The 19,593-nt window shown below is 53.0% G+C and overlaps 1 protein-coding gene across 1 annotated transcript in view; it reads left to right on the top strand.

The window, feature by feature from the left end:
• Positions 1-11,517, top strand: part of OLFML2B (olfactomedin like 2B) — a 111,987-nt gene extending 100,470 nt beyond the window's left edge. The window contains exons 6-8 of the mRNA XM_050963141.1: positions 1,103-1,717; positions 8,570-8,746; positions 9,727-11,517. Coding sequence (XP_050819098.1) covers positions 1,103-1,717; positions 8,570-8,746; positions 9,727-10,328 — 1,394 coding nt within the window. The 3' untranslated portion in view covers positions 10,329-11,517. The remainder of the gene's footprint in view (positions 1-1,102; positions 1,718-8,569; positions 8,747-9,726) is intronic.
• The last annotated feature ends 8,076 nt before the right edge of the window (positions 11,518-19,593 follow it).

The following is a 19,593-nucleotide window of genomic DNA, read 5'->3' as shown; positions in this document are numbered from 1 at the left end:
TCTCTGCACACTGGAAGTGGCAAAATATCCCTCCAATCCATGCTGTTCTTAGTCTCAAACCCACTGACAACCGCACCCTTCTCTTAAAGGGACAGCCCCCCTTACCAAAATACAAATAATAAACATGCAACAGTAAAACAAATATTAACACCACATCCAAATTCATAGCTAAATCAATGTCTTGCAATACAGAGGCACTGCAATAATTACTCTGAACTTCCTACACTAACTTTCTTCTAAAGATGTACTTTTTTCCCACTTCAATGTGCGTTATTAGCAATGTTTGACCCTGTAGCCTTCAAATCCACAGCATAGACCGCTTCCTCTTCAGCTATAGGGGGAGGAAACATGCTGTGTTCTTCTACCAGCCCAGCGCACACAGGGAGATACAGCACCCATGAGGCCAGTGGGTTACACCAGTAGCTATGATACTGCAGTGAGGCACTGGGCATCAGGATTCTGGCTCTGGGACAAGGTTTTGGTCTGAATTCTATTTATTTATTTATTCTATTTATTCTATCCTTGAATTCTATTTCCAGCTCTGTCTGCAGTGACCATGTGCAAGATCACAGCTAGCCTATCTCTGCAGTTGGTGAAGAACAGTCCTCCCCATCCCATATGAACTTTGGCCATAGTAATGGCCAAATATTAATAGCACCAAATGACAGAGCTGAGACTTCAACTCTTGGGCTTGTGTGGTTGCACACCTTCCACTGGGCTTCAGGGCACTGTAGAGAGGAGCTCCCCAAAAGTTACAGGAAGGCTGGAATGTATAGCAATACTGCCTTCAACAGGAGCCCATATCATGTTATTTGTGAGTGTTAGCAGCACTGCACAATGGGCCCCACTTATCCACTGCTGATGCCTGGGGATTTCCTTTTGAGCAGCTCAGCTCATCCCCAAGGTCCCCCCAAACTAAGTACTGGGGTGGCTCAGCGAGCAATGGAGACAGGGCCTAGTGCTGTGTCCACTGACAAGCCTGACTCTGGAGCACTCAAGAACCATGACAGGCGTGTCCAGGCTCCCCTTGCGCAGTTCTAGTCCCACCATTGCGGGGGTTGCCATGCACCTCCCAGTGATGCGTGTTTTGCTTGCTTGGCAGAGGATGAGTCTTTCAGTGGGGATCACACAGTTGATTTGCTGATTGAAGATCAGCTCTTGAGGCACAACAGCCATGAGCGGAGCAGCACCACAAGGACACCAGCTCCAGTAGGAGGGCCTCTGACACTCCGGAACATCGCCCCTACCATAGAGTACATTTCACAAGCTGCCCTTGCCATACCTGGGTCTCCAGTAGCAGAAACTGCCAGCAGGACTCCACCATTGCCCTCTGCTGCCCCATCCCTCTCCAGTGAACTGACACCAGCACTGACCCCTGTAGCTCCCACCACCATTGTAGATCAGCTCCCAGCCACTTTGAAGACCACCACTGCACCTGGAGCCATTACCATGAGTGGGTCAGTAGATGAGCCAGCCACATGGACACCAGCAACCTTGACCCATACAGGTACACAGGCACCCACAACAGCAGCAAACCTACCCACAGCCAGCCCCCACAAAGCTACAATTGCTATGACAACCACCACTGTCCACATCTCGACAACAACTGGGTCAAATGTGGACGCCTTCAGGAGTGAGCCTCCGACGCCAGTCAGCCCTACGCTCCCTGCCACGCCCAGACAGAACCTTGACGAAGAGGATCTGAGAAGCATCATTGGTGAGTATGCCCTCCTCCTCTTGTGTCTTGGTCTCCAGGTAAGTTTGTTGTGGACCAGTGTGTGGAAGAGCTGCCCAGGATTATGTGTGCCAGGGGTTGGGGAGGGCTCATTACAGGACTTGTGTTATAAGCTATTTTTGCAAAGAAGCATGAACAGCAATATTTTGACACAGCAGGATGCCAACAGCAGCTGGAGTTAAGGATGCAGAGGAAGGGTGGCCCAGTGCTTAGGGTACTGGGCTGGCATTTGGTCGACCTGTGTTTAGTTCCCCACTCTGCTAGCATTGCCCTGCATGACCTGGGACATAGGCTGAGTGTTGCGGTGCCTGGCTTTATAGGCCCTGCTGCCCAGGTTCCTGTATGATGCATGGGAAAAGTGAGAGGCCTAAAATAAAAAAAAGATTCACAGAAGCCTGCATACTGAGCAGGGAGCTGCCTAAAGGAGCCAGTGGGAAATGCTGGGAGAAGGTGTGGCCCCAGCCCTGCCCAGCAAAAGGACTTAGGCCCTTCTCTCTGAAGCCTCTTTTGTTGCTAGGCACCAGTCGAGAGCAGTCTTCCTCCCAGATAACTAAGGTGGAGCCACCCCCTTCCACCTAGTGGCCAGAGCACTCACCCCCACTGGAGGAAAGCCACATTCAAGTCCCCCACTGAGACTTGAACCCAGGTCTCCCATGAGTGCCCTGACCACTGGGCTACACCATGCCTCATGCTGCCATTGTCCCCAATGAATAGTTAAGCTGGGAGCAGTGTGACTCCTGCACAAGGCATGGGGGGCAGGGAAACCAGGATGTAGTGTGTCTCCCACCCCACAGAGCTCACAGACACACCCCTTGCCCTCCTCCCTGCCATCCTGTTCCCTCCCTTGATATACACATGCCGCCCGCCACCCACCCACGTCCCCTGCTGTCCCCTGACAAACTCACACACCCTGCTGTCCCTTTGACAGAATCACATATGCCCCTGCTCCCTCCCGACACTCTCACACACACCCCCTGCTGTCCCTCTGACACACACACACACACACACACACACACACACACACACACACACACCCCCTGCTGTCCCCCCCGCGCACATACCCCCTGCTGTGTGGGGAGCAAGGGGATGAGTGCCTGGGCTCCAAGGGGCAATGGAGGAGTTGCAGGCACCAGCCTGTGGTTCAGTGTCTCCTGGTGCTCTGCAGTTTGGGCACAGCAGCCCTCGAGAAGTGTGTGCTGAAGCGCTGCGCTGAACGGTCAGGGAATGAGACTGGCCAATGACACCCTGGGCAATCCCCCATCACACAGCCAGAATTACCGCTCTTCCCCACACCCACTCCCAGATGGGCCTGTCAGGGGCTAACCAAGGCAGCTCTTTGAAGAATTGTGCATATTCTGTGAAATTGGGCTCTGTGATGGAGCGCGCTCCCCTCTCATTAGTGCCTCCTGTCAGCTGGGTAGAAACCTGCACTCTGCTCACTCTGCCCCCTATCAGCTGTTGCCCTCATTAGGTGCCCACTACTCCAGGTCCCGACCCAAATAGCAGCTGCTGCCACTATTCCCTGGGCCACTTCCATTTAGCTCCTTCATCTTCACCCTCATCTCAGGGCTGAAGATCTCAATTCCACTCCTTCCTGACTCTTCTGAGCCCAGCCAGCTACTGCCCTGTTCGGGCCCTGCAGCTCCTTTTAATTGGGCCTGCTTTGCTCTGAATGGCTGCTTCACTGTAGCCTCTATAGGCAGGCCTGGAGGACTCACCTTCACTGCTTCTTTTCTGGAGTAGGTTGTGGAAGGACTGCAAGCAGGGCCAGCGCTACCATTTAGGTAGCCTAGGCAATCGCCTAGTGCGCCAGAATAAATGGTGGGCGCTGTTTTGCCGGAGGGGGTGGCAGGCGGCTCCGGTGGAGCTGCCGCAATGGTGCCTGCGGAGGGTCTGATGGTCTGCGGCTCCAGTGGTGCTGCCGCAGTCGTGCCTGCGGACGGTTGGCTGCTCGCGCGGCTCCGGTGGACCACCCGCAAGCACCACTGCGGCAGCTCCACCAGAGCCGCGGAGCACCAGACCCTCCGCAGGCACCACTGCGGCAGCTCCAGCGGAGCCACAGGACCAGCGTGCGGGGCGGCGAAATTGTCGTCTGCCTAGGGCACTCAAACCCCTAGCGCTGGTCCTGACTGCAAGGCCTCCAGCGGGGGGCCCTCAAAGGGCCTGATACACCTCATCACATATCTCCCCCACGCAGAAAGGATTGGGGTGGGGGATATTATGGAGGGTAATGTCCCCTCCTATCCAGACTTTGCCTTTCTTAGATAGGGTCTTCTCTCCCAGACCTCTCTGTCTGGAGAGCCTTTACCAACTTTGCCCTGCTTGTTAGGGTTCTCACTCTGTTTCCAGTCTCCACCCTGGTTAGTTAGGTGCCCCCCAATCCTCAGGCTTCTGTCTGGAGAGCTTTTCACTTTCTGCCCTGGCTGCTCAGACTCTTCTTTCTGAAGGCCTTTCTCCCTGGAGAGCTCTTCCAGTTTCTGCCCTTCTTTGGTCAGGGTCTTCTCCCTCAGGCCTCTTTGCCTGGAGAGCTTGTAGGCCCCAGTTAGTTAGGGCTTCCCCTGTCAGACCTCTCTGCCTGGAGAACTATTCAGCCCTCTGTCTGGAGAGCTTTCACAATCTGTGCCCTGACTTCTCAGGGTCCTCTTTTCTCCAGCTTCTCTAACTTCGAGGGCTTTTACAGTTCAGGGTCCTTCCTTAATTAGCCCTGTGACACCTTCTCCTGCAGAGCCAAACTGAACCCATAGGTGGGATCTACAATAGCCGATACTTGGCCAAGTCCTGCAGCCAAGTGGGAACTTCCTGACTAGCAGCAGTCAGGAAGTCTACTAAACTCTTGGTAATATGCTTGTTCTTCTCAGTTACATCATCGGACATGACCAGGACTTGGGTTCAATTCTGTTGTAGGCATTTCATATGGTGGGTATGTTCCTTCATATCTTGGGACATGTCATAATTCACCACATGCTGCATCCTGTGAATATCTGGTTCCCAGCAACTTATGATGTAGTCAACACCAGGATTTCACCAAGATTGAACTGACTTAAGGCTGCTGCCTGGTCTCAGAGAAGCACCTCCTTGGATGCAAACACAAGCACATCCCTCAGAATTAAAAAGTCTTTATCCACATCCAACCTCCGTCCAGGACTTCCAAACACTAAGGATGGCATCCTGTTCCCAAAATGTCTCAGTGCTTCACTCAGCTGCACCACTTCTCCTGCTGGATCCACAGTACCTTGTGGCTGATATTCTGGGCTGTAGAACAATATGAGCCCTTCTCCTTCCTCAAGGTAGGCCCCTTCCTTTTAAACAGGATCCTGCCTGTGGCCTTGCTCTGCCGATATATCAAGATCCTGGAGTTTTAGACCCATGATTGGGTAGCTCTCTTCTTAGCAGGTGGATTTATGTCCTTGTCCAATCCGTCTTCCTTCTGTACTGACCTCAGTCCACACAATTCCAGTTTTTTTTCTAGAGAGGCCACTTCAGCCTCGAAACTTCCCAGATCTTTCTCCTTAGCCAAGCTGGGCTTTGACCCTGGCTGGACCTTGAGCAAGTTCTGGAGCTTAATCAGCTCCTTTTGCAGCAGAAAGCACTGCTGTTCCCCGGCCTCCTTTTCAACTTTGAGGCAGATCAGTTCTTGCTCTCTATGATCCTTTCCCATGACAAGCAGGTCTCTTCTGGCTCCTGTTGGTACCTATATCCCCCCATAATTCATAGAACCAGTGGATTATAATGAACCATAAGAGTCATCTAGTCTAATCCCTTGCCAAGATGCAGGATTTGTTGTGGCTAAACGATCCAAGACAGATGGCTATCCACCTCTCTTTAAAAACCTCCAAATGAAGGAACTTCCACAGTCCCTAGCCAGTATGTTCCATTGTCCTGCTGCTCTTACAGTTAGGAAGTTTTTCCTGAAATTTAATCTAAATCTGCTGTGCTGTAGTTTGAACCCATTGATTCCTGTCCTGCCCTCTGTATCAAGAAACATTTCTCTTTTTTAATGTAGCCTGTCAAGTATCTGAAGACCATTTTCATATCAACCCTTAATCTCCTCTTTTCCAAACTAAACATCAGGGTTGCCCAGAGGATTCAGGGGGCCTGGGGTCTTCGGCGGCGTGGCCCCCAGCTTCGACGGTAATTCGGCAGCAGGGGTCTTCTGCCCCAGAGTGGAAGGACCCCCTGCTGCCGAATTGCTGCCGAAGACCCAGAGTGGAAGAAGCTCCAGGAGCCCTAGCCCCACGAGTGTTTTCCGGGGCCCCCAGAGCGAGTGAAGTACCCCACTCCAGGGCCCCTGAAAAACTCTCGTGGGGGCCCCTCTGGGGCCCAGGGCAAATTGCCTCACTTGCCCCACCCCTACCCCCCAGGCGGTCCTGCTAAACATAACTAAACACAGTTCCTTCAGCCTTTGCTCATATGACTTGCATTCCATCCCTTTGATCAGCTTTGTCGCTCACCTCTGGGTCCTGTTCTGCTGCTGTTCTGCCACTAACAGACAGATCACCTCCTCCTTTGTCCCCTTGTTTCAGGGGCTGATCTGTAAAGATCCCCCTTCTCATACCAAGCTGCCTGATACCTCTCGTTAGTGCCTCCTGTCGGCTGGGTGAGAACCTGTGCTCACTGCTCGTGGTGCCCCCTGTCAGCTGTTGCCCTCATTAGGTGGGTTTTCAGTGGCTCAGCGCTCCAGCCGAGTCACACACTGTTTAAACATGTGAAAGCGCTCCAACAGGGCCTGCACCTGTGCCCTTGTTAGTAGTCCTGTCTCTCTCCTAGTTCTAAGTTCGTATCTGCCCTGGTATAGAGCAGTGGCCCAAGGCTTCCTCCCTGGACACTCTAAGTTCTGCCCATCACTTGGGCCTCTAAGCAATCCCTACCCCTTTCTCCGGGCTCAAGCTACCCTGCCAGTGGGGGGACCCGGGCCCACCCACTACTCCAGGTCAGGGCCGGTGCAAGGAAGTTTCGCGCCCTAGGCGAAACTTCCACCTTGCACCCCCAACCCAGCTAACCCCCCCCCCACGGCAGCTAACTCAGCCCCCCACCTGGGGAGCCCCTCCGCAGCAGCTAACCCCCTCGTCCCCCCACGGCAACTAACCCCACCCAGGGAGACTCCCCCTGCCCCCCACAGCAGCTAATCCTGCCTGGGGAGACTTCCCCGCCCCCCACCATGACAGCTAACCCTGCCTGAGGAGACTTCCTCCCTCTCCCCCTCACCCGCCATGGTAGCTAACCCTTGCTGGGGAGACTACCCCCCTCTCTCCTCCCGCCATGGCAGCTAACCCTGCCTGGGGAGACCTCCCCCCGCGGAAGCTAACCCTACCTGGGAAGCCTGCCCCAGCTCACCTCGGCTCCGCCTCCTCCACTGAGCACGCCGGCGCTGCTCTAATTCTCCTCCCCGCCCAGGCATGCGGCGCGGATTGGAGGAGACTTAGAGCTGGGCTGTGTGCTCAGCGGAGGAGGCAGAGTGGAGGTAAGCTGGGGCAGGGAGCTGTTTCCCTGTACGTGCCCCCCCACCCGTTACTGCGGGCAGCCCTCCCCACACGGCCCCCCTCCAGCTCACCTCCACTCCACCTCCTCGCCTGAGGGGACTTTTAGGCGCCCCCCAACCACTAGGCACCCTAGGCGGCCACCTAGTTTGCCTAAATGGTTGCACCGGCCCTGCCCCAGGTCCCGACCTAGGGATCCTACGGATAGCAGTCACATGCTGCTTCGTTTAATAGCTGCTGCTGCTGCTATTCCCTGGGCCACTTCCCATGTAGTTCCTTCCTCTTCACCCTGACCTCAGGGCTGAAGATATCAATTGCACTCCTTCCTCATCCTTCTGGGCCGAGCCAGCAACGGCCCTGCTCAGCCCCTGCAGCTCCTTTTAACTGGGCCTGCTGCGTTCTGGTTGGCTGCTTCCCTGCAGCCTCTCTAGGTAGGCCTGAAGGACATGGTCCTTAGCACCGGTCATGTCAGGCTTTAGCATCAGTCTCTGGGGGGGACACTGAGGTGCCTGCAGGGCTGGGTGGCCACTGAGTCTGGGTTTGAGAGTGTCAGTGGTGCCTACTGGCTGGACTTAGATGCCTAAGAGGCAGTTAGGGGCCCAAGTGCCTTTGTGAATATCGCCCCTGGATCCTGATTTGCAACACCTCCTACCGCTCTGGTCCTGAGCCAGTCCCGCCAGTCCAGGCCATGGGCTCAGCATTTAGCAGGCAGACATACCTTTGAGGCCGTGGCTGAGACACAGCAAGTGTGGCTCTGCTCACGCTCCACCTTTGGTGCTGCGAGGATTTAAGAGTCAAACCCTCTGAATTTTTCAGCAATTTTTGGAGAACTCCAAAAAAACTGCAAATTTCTCTGGGCTTTGATGGCAAGTGACATGGCCAAGGTTCCCCTGAAAGCATTGTGAATTTCAGCAGCTTGTGCAGTGACATTGGCCCTGAGTTTGGCTCCTGTGCCAGCATCCGCTGTATGCTGCAATGGCATTGGGCACATTTGCCATCCCTGCTGCAGGGGAATGGGCTAATCTCATCCAGGAGCAGACGGGGATAATTTACCAAAGGGAGTCGGCTTTGCTAAATGCAGTGGGGCTGTCTGATAGAGGACCCTGCAGGAACCAGGCACAGGGCTGCTAGTTCCTATGAAGCGTGACATGACAGGACATCTGGCCTCACGGGGCTGGCAATGGGGAACACTTCAAGGATATGGTTTCTGAAGCAGCTGGGGTGGGTGGGAAATGGTACTTGTTGAGCTGTGTGAAGTGGGCTGATGCCTCAGTTTGTGGCTAGAGAAGAGGCTTAGTGAAGACTCTGCATCCCCAGTAACTACAAAGTGAGTGATTGCCCCTTTCCCCTGCCCTAGGACGCTGCAAAGATACACTCTCCACCATCTCGGGCCCCACCACCCAGAACACTTACGGGCGGAATGAAGGTGCTTGGATGAAGGATCCGCTAGCCAAAGATGAGCGGATCTACGTCACAAACTACTACTATGGAAACACGCTGGTGGAATTCCGAAACCTGGAGAACTTCAAACAAGGTACACTCTCCGGCTGCCTCCCCAGTCTCTGTACTTGTGCTGGAATCATGTCAATGAGCATCTCTGCACAAACCAACGTACTTCTCCGAGTGGTGCATGTGGGGCATGGACCAGTCTGCCTAGTCCCGGCTGCTGAGCAAAGCATGAGGGATGTCTCTTTGTACAGTGCCTAGCCCAACAGGATCTGGGCATGACTGGGCTCCTAGGTGTTACAGCAATACACCCAATAATAATGAGCCATGGCTTATGGCACAGATCCAGCTCTCTGCTTGTTCCTGTGTTGCTGTTGCTGGTAATGACAGGACTCCTGTGAGCTCCAGACAGGGGCAGAAAGCCAAGCTCAATTGTCCTGGCTCCTTGCCAGGAAACACTAAGATTTCCCTGCTGTGCTTGAGAGCGCCTCTGATCAGAGCCAAGCTGCAGATCAGTAGCCCCCTGGGAAAGGGACGGTTTGGTCCCAAGAAGAGTCAGAAGCTGAGCTAGAGTTAGCCAGTAGGGGCGTGTTTGGGGTCACTGAGACAGAGGGAGGAAAGTCACCAGGGTGTGGGGAAGGTGATAGTTGCTGCTCTGAGAGAGCCAGGGAAAGGTGCAGCGGGGCTGGTGGTGGAGACATGCAGGGCAGTAGGATGGAGGCAGCATGCACTATAGGTCCAGTGTGGAGGAGCCTTGGTTCATAGCCCAGATTAGCTCTGTGATGGAGGCGGGGAGGGGAGGCGGGGGTGGGAGCAAGGGCTAGAGAAGGATGGAGAGGAAGGAAGGGCCAGCGATTAGGGAACTAGCCTGTCACTCGGGAGACCTGGGTTCAGTGCCTTGCTGGGCCAGGTGCTGAAGTGGAGAGGATGCAGATAACCTGTGAATGGGGCAAAAGGGCCACCAAGAACTGAGGGAAGGAGGGTGCTGAGTGACAAGTGGGGGCAGAAGAGCGGTGAACCTGGAAAGAGAGACAAGGGTTTAATTGGTGCAATGTCTCTGCTGTCCAGGGCGCTGGAGCAACTCCTACAAACTCCCCTATAGCTGGATTGGGACAGGACATGCTGTCTACAATGGCTCCCTCTACTACAACCGGGCCTTCACGCGTAACATCATTAAATATGACCTGAAGCAGAGGTACGTAGCTGCCTGGGCCATGCTGCATGATGTGGCCTATGAGGAGGCCACACCATGGCGGTGGCAGGGCCACTCCGACATGGACTTTGCTGTGGATGAGAATGGCTTGTGGATCATTTACCCAGCCATCAACTACGAAGGCTTCAACCAGGAGGTCATCGTCCTGAGCAAGCTGAATGCTGCCGACTTGAGCACCCAGAAGGAGACCACATGGAGGACAGGCCTGCGCCGGAACTTCTACAGGAATAGCTTTGTCATCTGCGGTGTGCTCTACGCTGTGGACAGCTACAACCACAGGAACGCCAACATCTCGTACGCCTTTGACACCCACACCAATACACAGATCATCCCGCGGTTACTCTTCGAGAACGAATACTCTTACATCACCCAGATAGACTATAACCCCAAGGACCGCCTGCTCTATGCCTGGGACAATGGGCACCAGGTCACATACCATGTGATCTTTGCTTACTGAGACCCTGGCCACTGAACACTGAGAGGACCACTAGTACCTTTTATCATTATTATTATTTTGTACAAATCCAAGAGGAAATGCTGTTTTTAAAGTGGATTGTAGATCAGTCCACAGGCCAGAATCAACCCCTTTATTTTTGGTGTAACCTTCCTTCTCTTTTATACTGACACTGCTGCCTACATTGAGCAGGAAGGATAGGCAGGGTATTGCTTCATGAGTCCATCTGCAGTGGGGTGGCTGCTGTGGCACTATCAAGGCAAAGGGACAATACAAATACGGCTAGTTGCTTTTTTGTTAACCAGTAAATAATAAAAAAGAAATCAAAGCAGCCTTCTTGCTCAGCACAAACATGTCCAACGTGCAGTGGTGGCGAGGCCTCTCCTTTCAGGGGGTGATCCGTTTGTTCTGTCTGCACTGAGTCAGGTTGGTGACAGTCCCAGTGGCCTGTGAACAGCCACAGGTGTTAATTCGTCATTCATTTGAAAGCTGGGGCATCAGTTTTCTGCTCTGCGGCCTCCTTCGTGTGAATGGGATCCTAGGAGCTGGCGGTGCTGTTATTTGCCTTTGCTGCCAAAAGCTGTCGCTATAGCTCTGCCCCTTGCTCATATGATGTGCCCACACATGTAGACCAGAGCTCCCTTGGCATTAGTTCCCACACGTCTGTCCTGCTATTAAGAGTGCCTAGATGACCAGATGCTGCCATGCTGGGAGCAACACTGGCAGCTACCCTGCCAGAAACGGGTGGGATGCCTTGTCATTTTGTAAATAAATGTAGCTGATTCTGTCACCCAAAGGAGACCCCCCCTGCAATATTTGCTTTTACCTGTATCTCCCTGGGCAGCAGTTCAGCGTTGCCATTTGGTCGCATTTTTCTGGAGATGCTCAGTGTGGTCGTCTGCCTGCACCTCCAGGGAGCACCATGCATGTGGGAGCCCAGCCTGAGAGCAGCACTGCCCCACAGCTCGCATGGCTGCTTTATGGAGACCTGCACTCAATGTTCCATCCTAGCAGAGTAGCTTGTGCTTCAGGTTTGCTCCTGGCCTGCGGTTCCCTGTTTATATGGCCCATCCCCGCAGCTGCTGCCACTCAGCTTTTGTGGCGCATTTACAGCCTGTTGACACGCACTCACAGTTCTGCCAGCTGCTTGTTGTATTTATACACATCTAGTAATAAACATTCTTGTACCTTTGCAATTGTTGGGGCATTTTTGGGGTTTGTTATATTTTCAGGTGGCAAAAAAATAAATGGAAAACGCTCCCCAGGTATAGGTCGGGGATGGGCTGGCCAAGGGAGCTGGGAACAGATGCTGGGCATCCTTTCACCTCCAGGTCAGCAGTGGCTGACCGTCACAGCCCTGCCAGATATTGGGGTGTGCAAAGGAAGCAGGGAGCATCAGGCCAGAGCCTAGCTAACATCACAGAGACCGCAGTAGGCCCTTCTGTTTGCTTACTTGAAAATTCACTTTCTTGGGATAAGCAGGTGCACAGGTCCCTGGGAACAGGCCCCCAGTCAGATGCTCCAGGCCTGGGCTTTGCTGGTGCCTTTGCCAAGGATTTTACCCCTGGCACAATTTCCAGAACTGAGATTCAGGTGTAGGGTTTCCAAATGTTTATGCCTTTCAGGGCCAGGCACTTTTTCCCATGCTGCTGCAGGCAGCTATCTCTGAACAGTGCTATGGGTGCAGGGCCTGAGAGGCCAGCCCCCACCTCAGGGCTGGGCACATACAGCCAGGGCAGATGGACTGTTATGTTTGCTGCTCATTGTCAGGGCATCTGGCAACCGGCGGCTAGGTCATCTGTATCCTGGGCCCTGGAAAAAGGTCCTGCAAAGGAGCACTGCTGGGCACGGAGCCCCTGGAGACACAAGTATGCTGTCCCTCAAGCTGCCAGGCTCAGCGCTAGCAGGCACCCTCCCCAGCCAGTTGCCCTGTGAACATCCTTAGATCAGCACTGATGCCAGCTATGAACAGGTGGCGGCTGCTGAACAGAGCACCTGCAGCATCCTCCCGTATCCTTCAGCAGAGCCTGAGCCCCTCCCAGGGCCACAGGACAAGGCGAGGGAGCAGTGGCGAGCAGAGATGCACAGGACCACACACAGCATGGGTGCACAACTGGGGAACACATGCACACAAACAGGGAGTGGCAATGACACTGACTGCCGCCCCATACGTAGGTAGTGGCAGGATATCGGGCACCTCCCAGGGCAAGAAAGGCCCATTGGTGGCTGCTGCCATCTGCCTGCCCAGGAACACCAGTTATTAGGCTTTTCCCCAAAGGAAGTAATCCCTGCCAGTCCTGTGCTGGCTGGCTGCCCAGGCAGTCCCATGGCACCCATGTGTCCCTGGAGCCACGCTGCACTAAATGAGACTGAGCCATGGCAGCAGCCAAGCACTAAGGCTCAATGTGACACCAACCCCCATCCTTTTGTGCTGACACAGTCATCAAGGCCATGAGCTGAGCTGACAGTAGCCAGGGAATGATGCTAGGCTGGGGTGTGGGGGAAGGGACTGTAGGGTTGGCACAATCATTATGCAGAGGGGGCAGTCCCAGAAGGTGCAATATGGAACCTCGGTCCAGCCCTAAGAGTCCCTCATGAGAGTCCCCTGGAGACAGATTATGGCTGGACTCCCTCCCCACAGCAGAGCTGTCTGCTGCCAGCAAGGCCACAGGATGTACATCACCCCCTGCAATGAAACCCTCCTATGTGGCAGCCTCCCACGACTCTGCTTGGTCGTGGCTGGGGAGTCCAGGCCACAAGCTGGAAGAACACACCAGTAAGAGTGGTCCAGCATGCAAATGAGACAATGACATTCCTAATTTACATGTGCTGCAAACAACACACCCACATTGGCTGATGATGCATGTGAAATTCCAGGCTCTCACTTAGGAGTGCCAAGGGCAGGTGGGCTGAGGTGCTACTGCACTATGTGAGCCCATGCACTGCTTTCCAGAGCCTAGCACTACACTGGTTACATGGTCAGGCCTGGCGTGACTGACCCTGCTCCTGATGAGGTCATGTGTAGCTGTAATAGGTGGGCAAGGTCTGAGCAGGCTCCAGCTCTGCTCCCAGCATCGCACAGCCCTGGTCCCATCCCTGTCAGCCCTGCCATGGCAAGCAGAGATGCTGCCAGCTTTGCAGATAAAGCCCAAAACCCATTATCACAACATGTTCTGAGGAAAGTGGGGGTGAGGGAGAGAAGATTTGCTGCAGTACTTATATTCATAGTTGTCAGGGAACTTTGGGAAGCATCAAGGAGTTGCTCACAACTACTACAATAAGTAGCATTACCTATATCCCTAACACTGTACCTAACCAGAGATACTATAGAAAAGAAGAGGGAAAAGACTGGAGCCATAACAACTCTTCAGCAGTGAACAGTCGGGCTACTGGTGTTACTACACAAGGTACGGTGCAGCATGAAATATAAACACAGAACATGCATTTTAGTAACAGAAACCTGCTCTGAGTCGCCCACTCTCCTCTGTACAATCAATGTAAAACATGGACTTTTGCTCTCTGCATTTTCATTTTGGCTGAAACGTTCATTCTTGTCCCTCCTGCCCTCCTCTGGCCAAAGAGCCAGCACCCGAGCCCCACCCTCACCAAAATCACACTGAGATCAGGTGATGCGTTCCTCTCTACAGAGATCTCTGTGCTGTACAGAGAAAGGGTCCACAGTGCAACTAGGCAAGTCCCATAATAACTCCAACAAGGCAGAGGGTATTTGGGACCCTCTTTAAGCCACATAATTGAGGGAGGAGGGAAAGGGAGGGAAGAATAAGGGGAGAGACTGACTCCACTGAGCTGAACTGCCAAAAAATCCCCCAAAAGTTAAAGACTTTTAAATAAGCTCTAATACTGACACCTCCCCCGCCCCTCCAGACACATACACACACCAGAGGTGAGGATCAAGCATATACTAATTCCAGAGTGTTGGGATTGGGGTGGGCATTGTGGGCTCCGTGTTTCTCCTGGTGGATGAGTGGGAGGGGAGACGGCTTTAGGTCCTGCAGGAATGGGGGGTGGGGATGGTTGTGTGGGCAGGGTGCAGGCCCAGGAAAGGTAGAGTGAGGCTCAAAGCCAAGGTGGCTCCATTGGGGGAGTAGGGCACATGGGGGTTTTGAAGGCCCAGGGGCTGGCTGGGGACATGGTGGCTCCAGACTCGGTGGGGGGGGGTCGGGAGCGGGAGTGTGTGTGTGAACAATGAGGTAAAATGTTGCTCACAGCCTGCCCCCACTCTGCCAAAGGGCAGGTGGTGACTCTCAGCTTGGGGGAACAGGGATCCTCCTGCTTGGGCTGAGCGGGTACCCTTTTCCCTGCACTGCCCTAGGCGCTGGGCAGGGGACACAGCAGGTGCACCGGAGGGGGTGTGTGCTCTGCCTCGACTACTCACTGTGCAAGGCAGGAGCTGATGGTGGCACAGAGGGAGCACTGCCCGGGGGCGCCAGTGGGGCAGGAGCAGCAGAGCAGTGGTGCTCCTGGGTGCACTCTCACTGTCCATCCCCAGCACTGCTGCTGTCACTGGAGGAGGCAGCGAGTGAGATGTGGGCCTATGCTGGGGGCATAGCGGCTTGCTGCCACCTACTGCCGGCTGTCTGCCACGATCCTCGTGCAGTGCCTCCTTGCCCGCCAGCCTACCTGCTTGGCCCCAACTGTTTCGGTGCCTTTGAAGGCAGCAACTGGACTTTGGGTGTCTGGTCAGTGTTTCAAAAACCAGACACTTGGCAATGCTATCTCCCATGCTGCATGCGTGACAGATAGGGCTGGCCACTGACACTCCTCCCCTGCAGCTAATGGGCTCCCTGAGCCCCTCCCCCTCTTGCAATGAGAGCTGAAGGAGGAGCAAAGAGCCAGGTCTGGGGACAAGGCAGGGAGTTGGGCAGGTGTGAGGGAGATGGCTGCTGTTGTGGACAGGGGAAGCACTCGAGGGGGGCTAGGAATTACAAAAGACTCTCACAGCAGCCTGCCCCAGCCAGGCACATGGCTCTCCACCTTCAAGAGCTGCCTGTTCCCTCAGCCTGGCCAGGAGACAGGCAGGAGCAGCTCCTGAGTCCCACTCCACATCCTGCCCCTTGGATGCTCAGGAAGCAGGACGGACTGTGGAACAGCAGATTTCCTTTTTGGGCCTCCTCCTTACCCAGAACATATTGGGCTCAGCTGACAATCTGGCCCCACCCAGCATCTACAGATTTGGGGCCACTTAAAAAGGGAAGGGCTCCTGGCAATCTGGCTTGGCAGTACTTTGTGTTGCCCTTACACACACAGCTCTGAGCGCAAGCTCCCCACACCGGGGTTTTGTTCTAGCACAGCTGTAAGCGGGGGAAACCATGGGCTTCTGGCAGCTTGTGCCCATCACATGCTCCATATTGATGCAAATATGCAGTGCCCTGCTCTGTGGTAAAGGAAGCTGGTAGGATTGGTCAGCAAGTCTTTACTGAGCCAGTGCCTGCCCATGGGAGGTTGGTGCTGCTGGAGGTGCCATCTCCTGAATGAAGTGTAAGCCATGACCTTTTGTGGCCATCTGATAATCCAAGACATTTTTTTTTAATAACAGCTAAAGCCCTGGTGCCTGACCCAATTCCAGCTGAGTAACTCCAGCTTGTCTCTCTAAATTCTCCATGGCACTTGTTCACCTTCTGTCCTAAACTCTTGTGTCACATTGCTGTTAATGTTGGTTTCCCCCACACTGGAGGTGGCTTCATCTCAGCAGCAGGTCAAGTGATCCTTATTTGTAGCTGAGTTTGAAAAATACATTAGGATCCTTTGGGCTGAGAGATGCTCATTCTTATTCCTGGAATTGGCCTGAATGCTCACACCTTGCAGACAGCCACCTTGGTTCTTATCTTCTCAGAGCACCAGTAGGGACAGGACGCATACATATGAAACTTGTTGATGGGCCTTAAGCACTGCTCTGAGAATTGTCACAGGAGTGATGAAGGCAACACCTATAGTCTAGCTCTCCACCCTCGCGCACACTTTACCACCATCCCTCCAAAGACCAGCAGCAATAATACAAGAATATGACCATATGGTAACCCGGACATACTCATCTATGAAAATGCCACCTTAAGTACCAGAACCCCTTCTGATTAGCTCTTAAAACCTCGGGATTGTCACCAAAGGACAAGCGGCAGAGGCTATGGGCAAATAGTGGGTTCAAGAATCAAGACCTGATCATGAATCCTACAGCCCAATCACCTGGGTTCACTGTGGCACATAAAATCCAGGACTTCTCACAGGCACTGCAAATACCTACTACACAAATGTAAAACATCTAGTGACTGACGGAGATTGGAGCTGCGGTTGGGTGTTGGAAAAGGGATTGGGAGGGCCTCAGCTAGCTCAGGGTGACATGCTGGTAATTCTGGACACTTACACTAAGTGTGCACGCTTCCCCAGTTGACGCTTATGTGAGACACATTTGCACTCTCCATTCACATAAGCCATTTGCTGGCAGAGGGTCAAAGCAGCAGAAAGGAGTTGGGCTGTGCATTCAGGTTCCACAGGAACCTAAAGAAAACTGACAATAGCCATTTCTGAGCTAGCCCAGAACCAGCTGAACTTCTCCCCCATATCTGGTCACATTCTTCTAAGACTCCTAGACTGCTCCAGAGTGATACTGCTAGACCAGAATAACTGGAGCTCTGTCCGTCTGGACAGGCAGATCTCACTTACAAAAGAGGGTGAAGTATCATGGCTTCCTCAGGCCCATGAGAAAGAACGATAGAGCTCTGGAAAAGGGCAACATCCAGATCCTTGCAGCAGGAGAACTGGCTGGCATGTCTGGGGTCAGATATGGGGGGGAGAGGGGCTGAGGGCCTGTTTAACACCAAGGAGGACACAAAAGCTCAGGGATTTAAGAGCACACCTGTAAGAGTGCACAGCAGAACCTGCATACACAGCCCCCTAACACAATGGGAAGGAGCACGCTAGATGAGGAGTAACCCAGCCAAAGGGAAGACCCGCATGAGGAGATGGCATCCTGTCCTGAAAAAGACTCTATGCGCTAGGTCAGCGTTTCTCAAACTTCATTGCACTGTGACCACTTTCTGATAACAAAAAATACTATATGACCCCGGGAAGGGGAACCAAAGCCTGAGCAGCACCACCCCAGGCGGTGTGGGGGAGAGAGCCAAAGCTCCGCCACTGAGAACAGGGGTGCGTGGGTGGGAGGGGGGCAAAACTGAAACTTGAGAGCTTCAGCCATGGATGTGTGTGTAGGGGTGTAACCTGAGCCCAGCTGCCCAGGGCTGAAGCAGAAACCTGAGCCCTGCCACCCAGGGCTGAAGCAATTATTTGGCACTCAGACTTTGGCTTCAGGCCCAGGCCCCAGCAAGTCTAACACCAACCCTGGAGACCCCATTAAAACAGGGTTGCGACCCAGTTTGAGAACCTCTGCTCTAGGTACCATAACCCAACAGGATGTGCTGCTGCAGGAGGCTGAAAATCAAATAGCATCATAGAATTATAGAATATCAGGGTTGGAAGGGACCTCAGGAGGTCATCTAGTCCAATCCCCTGCTCAAAGCAGGATCAAGCCCCAACTAAATCATCCCAGCCAGGGCTTTGTCAAGCCTGACCTTAAAAACCTCTAAGGAAGGAGATTCCACCACCTCCCTAGGTAACCCATTCCAGTGCTTCACCACCCTCCTAGTGAAAAAGTGTTTCCTAATATCCAACCTAAACTTCCCCACTGCAACTTGAGACCATTACTCCTTGTTCTGTTATCTGCCACCACTGAGAACAGTCTAGATCCGTCCTCTTTGGAACTCCCTTTCAGGTAGTTGAAAGCAGCTATTAAATCCCCCCTCATTCTTCTCTTCTGCAGACTAAATAATCCAAGTTCCCTCAGCCTCTCCTCATAAATCATGTGCTCCAGCCCCCTAATCCGCTCTCCGCTGGACTCTCTCCAATTTTTCCATACTCTTCTTTTAGTGTGAGGCCCAAAACTGGACACAGTACTCCAGATGAGGCCTCACCAATGTTGAATAGAGGGAAATGATCACGTCCCTTGATCTGCTAGCAATGCTCCTACTTATACCACCCCTAATGTCGTTAGCTTTCTTGCAACAAGGGCACACTATTGACTCATATCCAGCTTCTCATCCACTGTAACCCTTAGGTCCTTTTCTGCAGAACTGCTGCCTAGCCACTCGGTCCCTAGTCTGTAGCAGTGCATGGGATTCTTCTGTACTAAGTGCAGGACTCTGCACTTGTCCTTGTTAAACCTCATCAGATTTCTTTTGGCCCAATCCTCTAACTTGTCTAGGTTCCTCTGTATCCTATCCCTACCCTCCAATGTGTCAGCTGCAAACTTGCTGAGGGTGCAATCGATCCTCCAGATCATTAAGGAACATATTGAGCAAAACTGGCCCCAGGACCGACCCTTGGGATGCTCCGCTTCATACCGGCTGCCAACTAGACATGGAGCCATTGATCACTACCCATAGAGCCCGACGATCTAGCCAGCTTTCTATCCACCTTATAGTCCAGGGGTAGGCAACCTATGGCATGAGTGCCAAAGGCGGCATGCAAGCTGATTTTCAGTGGCACTCACACTGCCCAGGTCCTGGCCACCGATCTGGGGGGCTTTGCATTTTAATTTAATTTTAAATGAAGCTTCTTAAACATTTTAAAAGCCTTATTTACTTTACATACAACAATAGTTTAGTTAAATATTATAGACTTATAGAAAGAGACCTTCTAAAAATGTTAAAATGTATTACTGGCACATAAAACCTTAAATTAGAATGAATAAATGAAGACTCGGCACACTGCTTCTGAAAGGTTGCCAACCCGTTATAGTCCATTCATCCAGCCCATACTTCTTTAACTTGCTGGCAAGAATACTATGGGAGACCATATCAAAAGCTTTGCTAAAGTCAAGGAATTAACGCGTCCATATAGCAGCAGGAGTGGGTTAAAAAAAAGCTGAACAAAGTGTCTTGTGTTGTTTCACTGGCAAGTCAGACTGGTTCCTGGTTCCAACCATTATCGATATTACAATGTAGGGAACTTGTAATCCCTAACTACTGAAAGGTGACCCCCTCCGCCAACCCTCTAACCACAGCCATTGAAACAAGTGGTGGATTATCTACAGACACATTAGTAGCAATCAGACCTTTAGGGCGTAACCCCAGTTACTCTCCCTTCCTTCCCTCACCTAGTACAGCTACAGAACTTGGGCTTCCCCCCTTCTTCTGCACCATCAAGTCCTGGGTTTTCAAACTGGTTGAAGACTAGACATGCTAGTTGGTCTCCTCTG

Source organism: Gopherus flavomarginatus, chromosome 7 (assembly GCF_025201925.1).
Source record: "Gopherus flavomarginatus isolate rGopFla2 chromosome 7, rGopFla2.mat.asm, whole genome shotgun sequence".
In the NCBI taxonomy this organism is placed as follows: domain Eukaryota; kingdom Metazoa; phylum Chordata; order Testudines; family Testudinidae; genus Gopherus; species Gopherus flavomarginatus.
This window is presented reverse-complemented; position numbering and strand designations above follow the sequence as displayed.